General features: G+C 38.6%; 1 protein-coding gene across 4 annotated transcripts in view; it reads right to left on the bottom strand.

The window, feature by feature from the left end:
* Window positions 1-9,327: 9,327 nt before the first annotated feature.
* MPDZ (multiple PDZ domain crumbs cell polarity complex component) overlaps window positions 9,328-12,055 on the bottom strand; it is a 149,373-nt gene continuing 146,645 nt past the window's right edge. For all 4 annotated transcript variants that reach the window (XM_072959426.1, XM_072959427.1, XM_072959425.1 and 1 more), the window contains one exon: window positions 9,328-10,721. In XM_072959426.1, the coding sequence (XP_072815527.1) occupies window positions 10,575-10,721 (147 nt within the window). In that variant the 3' untranslated portion in view covers window positions 9,328-10,574. The remainder of the gene's footprint in view (window positions 10,722-12,055) is intronic.

Raw genomic sequence — 12,055 nt, 5'->3', positions numbered from 1 at the left:
CCCTTAATGGAAAGTGGAAGATGAGGATAAGATAGAGATCAATCAAGAGATTTTAAAGGTTTCATGAACTTTTATAAAAACCAAGGTTTCATAAGTAAAATAAACACTTAGACTACTTTTAGTTATACTTTTTGGTGGCTACTCGGTGCTTCTTTGAATAAAGCCCATTTATCTTTGGGGTACATATAAATGATGGCTCACCCACTGATTGCACCATTATGAAAATCAGTTTTAGATTTCAAGCCTACACTATAATATGCATTGGTAATTTGGAGAGGGCCCACAAGAAAGCAAAGGAGATAGAAAAGTCGACAAGCAAGCTACGGACAGAAAAGTCTGAGGCATCCGGGGCGTCCTGTTTAGCTATGGAAGACTGGGGAGTGGGTAAGAAAGCAAGACTTCATCAAACTCTCCAATCACTTCACTCCCATCAATTCTGTTTTCTCCATCTGTCAAGAAGGTGCTGCAAGTACCTCTTCTGGATGAAATGTGACAAAAAATCTGAGAATGAGCTGTGGTCCTTCAGCCTCTGAAGTAAAACAGTGGGTTGGAACTGAGGCCCCCCAGCTGACTGTGGCAATCAGATCCCTCTTCCCTCTCAGCTGGACCTTAGGCAATGGGCTCTCTTAGTCTATGCGCATCTCAGCCAGAGTCCTTAATGTCCTGACGCTCCCTGAGGAAATGCTTGCCATCACTGAGGCTTCCCACTTTCTTATTCCAAGGATTTCTTAATCCTTTCGTTTGCAGGAATTTAGCTCTTACCTATTTCTCTGAGAGATGCAACAACTCATCTTTCTACTGCAGTGAATGACAGTGAAGATAATTATAAGGATTGAAACAACGCAAGAATTGCAAGGGAAGCGCCCTAATGGGGCACAAACACTTTTACTAACGGGGGAGAGTGGTTTGGTGCGGGGAGAAGAGAAGGTTGGCGAGGATCTTACAGAAGATGTCCCTCCAGTCCCTGAGCTTCTAATCAACCATCTATTCATAGGAAACATTCAGTGTCTAGAGAGTTCATGCAGAATACAGGTGAAAAAATATTTCCCGACCAAAGAGTGCTCTGGTTATCAACTCCTATTTATCAAAAATAAAGTGTATAGCTCCATGTGTTCAGTTTTTTATTACCTTATTTTGATTATACTGCAAGCCAAATCGACACTAGAGAAGCTGAAATATCTAGATTATGGCTTTACCTCACTTCTCCATCATACCACCTGTCATGATGCTTCTCAGAGGACTTCAGACGGTTACAGACTGGAGGACAGAGGAAATACTCCTTTCTTGGCATGGTATCAAGGGGTACCACGGGGATGGACTATTAAGATCATCACTAACATGACCTAAGGGAGAAGTCACGGAGATAACAAGGCCTAAGTGCTAATGTTTATGAAGAGTTATTGTTTGTATAGTAGATGCTGCATGCAGCTTGATACGCTGTGAGAAGTGGCTTTCATTAAATAAGATACACATAATGTATATTTCTTATAATGACTAACTTGGGGAGTAACTCCATTCTGCCACCATCTACCGAGATACCAAGTGTTTCCACGGAAACCATCCACTGGCCCCAGGCTTTGGCGACGTCTGGAGAAAAAAATGACAGCTGCATTCTGCCCTTCAACCTTCTGAGATCTTCTGTACTTGTCCTACTTCCTCAGAGAGCAAAAAATATCTATGGCTTATCACCATTCTCTTAGCCTCATCTTCTCAAAGTGAAAGAAAATGTTTGAGAAGAAAAGACAAAAGATACAGAAGATGAAAACCAGCACTGGTCACACTGGCCTTCCTCCCACTTCCTTCTTTCCCTCCCTCACCCTTCTCCATGTTGTTGACCTAATACTATTTTCAGTAGAAAAATAGAGCCCATAACATAGGCAAAATAAAGCAACATAGTGCAACCATCTGCTATAAAACGGGTATGTTCGAGACATATAATAATAAAAAGGATGGAGAGATCATACTTGGGAATGACTGTGGGTTCTTTAATGGATCTGTTGCTAATTTTTTTTAGACTATGTAACACAAGGTTAAAAATATGTATACCACCTCATACTTTTGGAAAAAAGAGTGGGATATATTTCATTCATTAATAAAGTGCCGTAATCAGTATGGAATATTTCATTTCTAGAGCTATGTAACAGGAACATGACAGAATACATATTTAGCCAGGTTTGGTCAATTCGATAACTTTTAATCAAAACAGCCATACATGTGTGGTTACGCTAACATATAATAACAATGATCTGTGCTTTAAAACTTTAAAAACACTTCCATATCCATTAGGTATTGTGACTTTCAAAAACCCAGGTGGAAGATATTATCCCCAGTAAGAAATATATTTGGAGAAACTAAGTACCTGGCCTTAGTAAAGATTTCTGGCTCTCATCTCACTCTTTTTCTTCTTCAAATTGGGAACATTTTCCACAATCCCATTCGAATTCTTTAGCAGCTAAATTTCTATGCTTTATAGTAGTCAGAATCCTCTTGTTCAGGTATTTAAATAACTGTTTCATGTTTTTCTTTGAAAGTTAAGAACAGATAAGCTTTCAAAGTAGCAACATCATGGTAAATAGAAAAAGAAAATCTTGATTTATGGTCATAAAGGAAAACTTACCAGAGATTTTCACAATTTAGGACTTCTCATCATAACTCTCACATGAGCTCATCTATCTGCAAATGATCCACTCTGTACAGGGGGCTATAAACACATACATTCTTCTGGGATCTCAGTTCTTTATCAAGGTTTAGGGGTGATTCTTGGTCCTTCATGGGCTTACAATATTCAGGCAATTGAAAAGTATAATTTTTTAAAATAAATATCTAGAAGTTATTTTATTCATGAGTGGGGATTAAGAATGTTTTATACTCTTAGCCCCTCCAATGTACAAACCTCGAAATTAGGTTCGTGTGTTCTAGTTATCTGCTCTCCAGCACACACAAACTCACCCTCCACCACACCCAAAGAGACGCGTCTATTCTCTCAACCCTCATCTTAATCTTAAACAAGACAAACAGTCAGGGCCAGGTCTTCACAGACCTTGAAGCTTATTTTATAGTCAAATGTGATGACCAGCTGGGAGACGTCCTCTTTAAAAGCTAATTTTCTTTCCTGGACAAAAAAAATTTTTTTTTTAATTTAACCCCTAGTAGTGCATACAATTTCCACCTTACATTTCCCCAACATATTTAGTATCAGCCACTTGAGAAATAATATCTAACGTGGAAAAAAGGAGCAACCAGCAGACAGTCTGATCTTACCAACTTCCTTCTAGAAGACTGTTTAGTCTAACGAGCTAATTGTTTTCATGTCCTTCCTTCTGGAAAGAGACTGTACCTAAGAAGGAAGAGGAAGGCACAATTTATTTATCCTGATTAACTGAACACAGAGGATTGGGGAGGAGAGATTATATGAGTGACGGCTATTCTTCAATTTCCCATTTACTGTTAAAACGTGATACTTGGCTTATTATGCAAGTGATGGGGCTCAGATTGACGCTAAAACCTCTCACTAGGTTTAAACAACTCTATCCCAGCTCTATCTTATTTAAAACATTAAAGAGTGACTCACCCGCTTCACCAACAATGAGACCATGCGGGTCTCAGTTCTCCTGGAATCACTTCTGCTTTTGCTTCCCATTCTAGTAGAAATGATGAGGATATTTCTAGAATAAATAACTAGGAGGGCACTTTATAAGTTTATTTTTAAAGTCGGGATATAAGGGAATATGAGTGACAGCACAGTCTACTCCAGGTGACCCCCAGACTTCCACGACAGGGACCACCCAGCCCTGAAGTTACAGGGACTTGAGACACACGAGCTATTTCTATCATTTATCAAGTGCCACCATGTGCAGACACTTCTTCTTATCTGACGCTAACAGAGCTGTGAGGAAGACGTTATTATTCCCACTTTGCAGTCAAGGAGGCTGAGGCTCAGAGAGGCCGGCTGCCTTCCACTCGGGCACCACGCCAGCATAGGAACCCAGGGCCTTGTGGCCCAGAGGCCCCTGCTCTCTACACTGCATTTCAGACAAATCTAGAGCTCCATCAGCACAAGACATGGATCAGCTATGACTTACATCCATTCAAGGCGGTCAAACTGGGTGCTGAGACACTGATGACTTCATTACATAAATACCTGCAAGGTACAGAAAGGAAAAGCTTTACGGAAAAAAATCAACTACTGAACAGAAAGACTAACAGTCAGGTACTTATAAATAATTGTAGACGAATGGGTTGAACATAATTCCCATAATTTTAGTTACCCAAATGGCAATGTATATTTTAAAACGCACAGTTCCTTTATTTATTAACCCTTAAATTAAAGAGTTAAAGATGAAGACATTATATTCTCCCTAGCCTTAAAGAAAAAAACACCTTTTCCTTCAAGTGAGCCAGCATCCTTTATTGTAAAATCAATAGCTGGCACTAGCTCTCCTATTTTGATGAAAAGTATGCATGAAAAGAGTATCTTACCTGTCTGTCCTTTTTATTTTTAAAATATAGGCTATAAACATATATCTAAGGATAAGAAAAATAATGTGTGTATAATAAATATCATAAAAGCATTTAAAAAATCATTCTGAAGCTAAAAACCTAGAAGTTGTTGGTTGTGCTTTTAACTGCATTGGTATGCAACTGCAACAAAATGAAGTTTATGAGAATTCATATGCCATACAGGAAGAAAATACACGGTAAGTTTTACAAAGTTCAGTGACATCTCTGAAATATCTGTAGTAAAATGTATTATCTCTATGCTTAATGACACTGGCATATTTTCTACAGTAGCTACTTGTTAAAGAATTGAGCAAGTTTATAAACATCTGCTGATACCTGGTCAATCCAATTTTTACCTAGAGTGAGAAATCAAATCAACTTATTTAGGATTTTCTTCATAAGTTTATCTTTTTAATGAAGGCATAGTAAGTAAAAATGTAGACAAATTTAAGCACGTCCTTACTGGCTTGAGAAAAATCTTTCGTAATGACTGACACATATTTTAATGTTCAGACAAAGGACAAAAACCATGACTTTAATAATGACTTATTTTTAAAATGAGGTTACTATTTAATTATTCATTTAACTTATAGAATTTCATACTTTCATCAAAAAAAAAGAAAAAAAGTACATTAAGGCTGTGTTTTTTGTGTGTCGTATTCCTTACTCAAACTTGTCTGGAGTCAGTGAACGAACATATTTTACACTCAGCTGAGAGATTTTTATCAGTGCACTTAAAGGCAGCAGGGTGCATAATTAGGTATGCCTGCCATCTGCATCGCCCTCCAGGTGCAGGAGACATTAGCTTTATTTAATATCACCACAACATTAATTTTACTCCATTAATTTATGTCATTTGTCCTTTATTTCAAACCGAGATTGCCAGAACTAAAGCAGTGGAGGCGATGACCCAATTCTGGTCTCAGTGAAAGTCTTATAAACAAAATCTTGAACAACCTCATTAGCTAAGAATACTCTAAAGGACTGGCTTGCTTTTACACTTTCAAAAAAAGGGGTCTATTACAATGTGTCCATTTCTGGCATTGTAACTGACTGTACCTCAATAAAAAATAAAAATAAAAATAAATAAGGGGTCTATAAATAAGACCTTTCTGATTTTGGTATAATAGAGATTTTCCAAAGAGGGAGATTATCATGAGATCATCTTTGTAAGCAGCACTGACCTAGTACCAGAAAATTCTAAATCACATCATGAAAAAGGTATTCTCTTTCAGTTCTTTTAAGTCCAGGAAAGAGTTTCCATTGAGTCATTAACACCATTCTAGTGTTTGCAACTCCCTTTCTCATAAAGAGAGCAGGCTTCAAGTTCTGATCCCTGGTAGGCAATGGGATTTTGATAGAATTTAAAAATATTGCTTTTGCTCATCGTTACCCTAAATTTATGGCAAATGATACTGGCTTTCCAATTAAAGTAGTGAGATACAGCTCCTCTTTTAAGCACACTTAAGTTAAACAGTAGTCCACTTTAAAGATAAATATTTAGTAATTTATAGTAGTTATATGAGGATGTGGGACACATCATGCAGGTTGTATGCAAAACCACTGAAATTCTGGTGTAAGTTGATTTGCATCCAATTTCAGAAGAAAAAGATATGATATACAGAAATGGAAAATGAAAGCTATTTAAAGAAAGCTATTGAATTTACAATTACGCTATGTCTTCCAGGATGTAACACATACAATAACTATTACCATTTTGTGACAGCTTATCCTGTGCATGGTATTAGTGCTTTATATATAGTTATCTCATTTAATTTTCCAAAGCAAGGTAAATCTGTAAGTTTTATTGAATGGAACAAAGTAACTTCAGGTACACGAAATTTAGGGAGTGGAACTTTGAATGCCAAATATTTCAAGGTAGACTCAGTTGAAAAAATCACAATTTCCAATGCATTAATAAGAAAAGAAGCGAGAAAAAGTAGGTTTTTCCAATGATAACTATTTTCTGGAAATTCATACATAGGAGGAGGATTGGGGAGTGAGGTGGAAAGGGTCACAGAGTATCAGCAAACAATACAACTTTCTGAAAAATGTCCAGTGTTAAGCAAATAAGTTAAGGCTCCCTCTTAGAACTTGCCCAGTCTTTTTAATTTCTGAAACTTCAAGAAACATTTTCAGTGACACAATTCTGAGATCATTACCATCGATTTGCCTCCTCGACAGAATTCCTTTGAAGGGTCTACTACTGAACTTTCAGTACCTGAATGGGAAGTAAAATTCCAAGACAAGTAATACAATTTTTTTTCTAATTTGCATAAAAGGAAGTGCTGGTGTTTTGAAGGGAAAAAGGAGCCGCAATGCCAAGTATACAAAAACCACTCTAGCAACATTTGCTTTGCTTAGTTTTCATGCTCTTTATTTAGACATGTTCTTGCTGCCAACAATGTTTTCCTTCCTCTCGAGGTAACAGAAGCCAATCCCACCTTACAAATAACTCCCTTTAGAAAGGGGAAAGTTAATTCCTGGTAGACAAAGTTGAGGGACATCTTTGCACAAATCAAATGCATTCCAGACTAGTTGTCACAGACATGAAGCAACACACCAGGGCTGCTGAAATCAGGTGATGACAGTTCCGCCATTCCCACACCTGGACCCAAAGAGAGACTATTTATTCCTGTCTCCCTGCAGGCATCCTTTCGTCATCCCTAGTCACTCTGATGGAGATCTGAGGAAAGGCATTAAACCACGGCCTGGCATTCTCAGACGATCAGCTGGATGACCAGATCTAAGGCAGCTTGGCACAGAACATCTCAGAGTAGGGGAGAGCTTCTTTCAGTTCTTCAAATCTACCAAATTCTGCTTTATCAAGATTCTTAAAAATGAAAAAAAAATCCCTTCCCTTGTCTTTCATTGAATTTTAATATTTTATGCTTCCATCACTGTTCTGATGTATGGGTTCTGCTGACTTGCTACACTGCATCGCTACTCCTGCTGGTACGTATCAGTAAGGGTTGAAATTAAACACATCCTCCTCCTCCTCCTCCTTTTGGAGGGTCACAAAGAACAAAAGAAATGTGTGGTACTCACCAACGTGATTCCATCACACAAGCAATCATACTGAATCTACTGCAGGCAATCCACAGATTTGAGTTACACATGGTCTTGAGTCACACATGGCATTAACACTATAATGTTCAAGTCTTCAAACTCCTTGCACACTTTCCTCCTTCCCCATGGAGAACTCTCATATTCCAGAAGAGAGTAATATAGTAAGCATAAGCCTTTGCCACTCCCTCCAGTCCTGATGAGTCTATATTCTTTTCCTTCCTTCCTTCCCTCTTTTCACTTAATAGCAATTCAGGAGGGGAGTTTTTCCGTATTTTTGTACCTGTACTGTGGCAGTCCCATCGCTTTTCTGCAGCATGGAGGCTACAGCTAGCTTAACTAAGACAAGGTCATACCACGAAATTAATCATGACTTATAATTAAATCATCTATGTGCTCAACAAACATGTACAGAGTGGAGCCTCTCCTACTATCCAGGCAGAACGATAGTAGCTAAGGATGTAAAAACATCTAAGATTACTATGTTTGTCTGTCCCAGGGCTCCAATAACAAAGTACTACAAACTAGGTGGTTTACAACAACAGAAATTTATTCTCACGGTTCAGGAGGCCAGATGTCTGAAATTAAGGTGTCACTAGGGACAAGCTCCCTCTGAAGACCCCAGGGGAAAGGCCTTCCTTGCCTCTGCCTCTTCCAGCTTCTGGTGGCTCCAGAGGTTCCGTTTGTTTGTCTGTCTGTCTGTCTGTTTTTGCCCCCATCTCTACATGGCCTTCCTTTAATGATGGAGGGCCTATGGTAATCCAGCATGACCTCATTTTAACTAAACTGATGACATTGACAAAGACCCAATTTCCGAATAAGGTTCCTGGTAGACCCTGGGGAGGATGCTACACAGGCTGTTCTCACTGGAGTACTTGCACAGATTTACTCAGACTTCAATTTGGGTGGTTCCCTCGCCTCCCTAGGGCCGGCCATCAAGTGGCCTCCATACAATCTTCGCTAGTTACAACTTACGGAAGAGGGCGGCTCAGCTGCCAGCAGCCAGCCACGAGAGGATCTCGGCAGGCCTTCCTGACGGAGGGCCATTAACTGGTGACTAGGAAGCTGGACGTGTCACTGGGAGACCAAAATGTATTTTATTACGTCAAGTACCTCAGTTTACAGCAGTTGGTTGGGGAGAATATCTCCCGAGTTGTTGCACCGTGCGGTTTTGTCCATTCATTTTGTACGTCTAAGAATCCCAGAAGTCTTCTATTTTATAACTTGATACAAGCTTTGAGATAAAATAACCTATCCCTTCACAGACAAGATGAATCAGAGGGCACGCATGTGCTCAATCAGCTAATTAGGGGGAAGACTGGCAGAACAAAGGCTCCCCACTTCTTTGCTCAGTGTTCAAACTGGATTTTTCAAGACTATTATAAGTAATTTTCATCATGACTTCTTCTCCCTGCACACACGTTAGCTCTTGACTACTCTAAAGAACAACTTCTCACACTGCTTCACTAACCGCATCTCAGAAAAGCACGTTCAAGCAGGACGCGTCTCTTTCTTCAGTGTTGTTTTCCTTCCTCTGCTCTATGTGAGGAGTCTGTGAATCTTTAGCATTAGTAAAAATGCTGGGCGTGAAAAACATCGAGCTTTTCATAATGATGCTGTCCAAAGTTCCTCTAACTGTAACTATGGACACCGTATGTGCAGTTAGACATGATACAGACCAATTTTAGACTGTAAATCTTGAACAATGTAATAAAGCTTTTCCTCAGTAAAATGAACAACAAAAAAAAAAACGCCTGCTTCTTTTTTGTGCACCATGAAACATCTTATTTATTCACTTCAATTCTGCATTTACACAAAAGTGCTGTAATAAAATATCTGTACACTACTTTCGTTACAAATATAGATAATACTTAGAGTGCCTTTATATATTCTAATGTAGGAGTTTCACGCTCTAAAATGGGAATGAACACATGATAATTCCTCACCAGTTGTCTCAATAAACAGCTCCATCTGTTTCCCTTAGTCTTAAACTATTGTATTATAAGATGTTAATACAGGGCAATAAAATGAAGCTATGTTAATCCCCTTAATTTTTCTATCAATTTACTAATGGCATACAACCAAAATAATTACTAACACGTTGCTTTTTTCTCTGTCATTAAGATTAATACTAATTGAAAACCAACTGCACAGCACGGTGACACATCTTGAGTGTTGCACGCCTCACAACAAGCACTGAAGACTCGGAGAGCTACACTCGCCCACGGTTAACACAGCTGCTTTCTAGGGAAACCACAGTCAATATGGGGCAGCAGCAGCATTTTACTTATAGGAAGGTGAAAATATTTTATAGCAGGTGAAAATGAACATCAATATGGTGCAGTAAATGCTTCTTTACAAACTTGGGGACACCGCTTCCTGCATTTGCTTTTCTACTCAATCTCAGAAGCCCCTCTTAGGAGGAAACTAAGTATGTGTATACTGGAGCTGAGGAGATGGAACTTTTTAATAATATTCAAAATTTTTAAAGACTGAAAGTATTTTTAAAGATTTTCAGTCAATGTTTTTTCTTTTCTGTTTTAGAAGCAGGGAGAAGGGGATTAAAATATATGTTTATAACATTTGAGATTTTCTTCTTTATTTTATATTTTCACTTTTCACCTTAATGTCAGGCAGCCATTTCTCTTTGGTTAGCTTTTGAATTCATTTTTTCTTTATCTACTAATCAGCAGGATTAATTTCTGCCCACGTGACTACAAAACGTCAGTATCTTCAGGAAGAAAAGACGGGATTTGCCAACGCAGAGTCGTTCTCTTTGAGTTTACATCACAAAATGCAAGGAGAATGGGAAGGTGATGCTAGGCTGTCAGTAAGAAAATCATTTCCATATGAGAAAAACAAACTTAAATATTACTTTTCTCCCCCTACAGTTTTAAAGAGCCCGATGAAGACAGCATGGGAAAAGTTATCCACAGGACCAGTTTCATTCTCTTTACAGTATGGGATGTGAGCAAGGAGTTTAGGATGGCTCGATTCTGGCAGCAAGTTCAGGAGAGAACCGTCAAAGTGACAGTGCCTTTTGTCCGCTTAAGGATGGCAACAGCCTCTTCATGAGTGACCCCTTCTAGACTCTGGCCGTTGACAGCAATGATCTGATCACCCCTCTTGAGACGCCCATCTTCGGCAGCTGCTCCCTGCAATTATAAAGTGGGCTTGTTTACTCCTCAAAAAACGCTGCCTTGCAGCTACACAACAGATGAAAAGATCCAAACAAGAATGTGAGTTGCCCTGCATGGACACACACGGTGCTCTCAGTGCGCCACGGGTGCTCCACGGCCAGTGAGCAGTGATGAACACACACAAAGGAATCCTTTCTCCTAAATGGCTTTAGCATTGAGATTCCAATTGGAGAGAGAATTTAGCAGTCAATAGATTAGTTGGATGATTTTTTGGCTGTTCAGCACAGCAGTTGGTGGGAACTCAAATTAATAAAGAATATTTGGGAATATGCCTAGTAGAAATGATTTCACAGAATCCAAGATTTTTTTTATCCTGTAAAGAAGACCTACAGACAGAAGACAAAGGATTAACCGTTTCATAGGACAAAAGCCGTTTTATAGGACAAGGACACGAAGGCCACCAAACCCAAAGGTTTGCAGAAGCACGAAAGCCCACATGCATGTTGACGAGGGCAGGAGGATAAGGCACAAGTCCTGCTAATTCTCGTTCTTTCTGTGGTTTTGAAAAGGCTGCTTAAGCTGCTTGATTCTTTGCTTCCCAAGGGTAGATGGAGTCTTCATATTCCTTATGGACCCTAAATGATTAAGACTAAACACAAACACTGCTGTTTGTACAAGAACCCCATCTTAAGGCATACTTACAGTAGGCAATTATGTAATTAAATATATGATTAAAAATCTGGAAAAGTTAATGAGGAATCCATAATGATGAAATTCTTAAAATATGTTCTAACTAGCATGCCTTAAATAAATTGTTCTAAGGCTGAGGAAGAGGACTGCGTGACTCTTCTATTTACTGGCAAATGCAGTTTGTATTTTTGGACATACCAGTAGCTTAAAAAAAAATCTCATAAATTAAGCCTAAAGCTGGACTGCTGTAGATACAGCACTTTAAACTCATTAAAAATAATAATTAAAAAAAATAGAATGAAACCTCCACAGGTTTGCCCTTTAAAGGACCACAGCACAAATCTAAAGCCCCCATATCAAATCTTTCATAGGTTTAATATGGTTTTGGCTCCTTCACACTTAAAATTTGAGAATCTAGATTCTCTGCTCCAGGAAGTTTTGTCTAATTTTGTAGTTTCTAAAAAATTATCTTAACAATGAATTAACAATAATTATACAAATTTAAATGATTATAATAGCTTCACCAATGTTGTAATCACTTTATTTGTACTTTAAACATCTCATCATGGAAAGGATTGCTACATGATTACAACTATATGCCAACGGTTTTCCTTTCTTTAAGGAATCCCTCGACTGCAAATAGCTGATTCATGGCAGGT

This window comes from Vicugna pacos, chromosome 4 (assembly GCF_048564905.1).
Source record: "Vicugna pacos chromosome 4, VicPac4, whole genome shotgun sequence".
Taxonomy (NCBI): domain Eukaryota; kingdom Metazoa; phylum Chordata; class Mammalia; order Artiodactyla; family Camelidae; genus Vicugna; species Vicugna pacos.
This window is presented reverse-complemented; position numbering and strand designations above follow the sequence as displayed.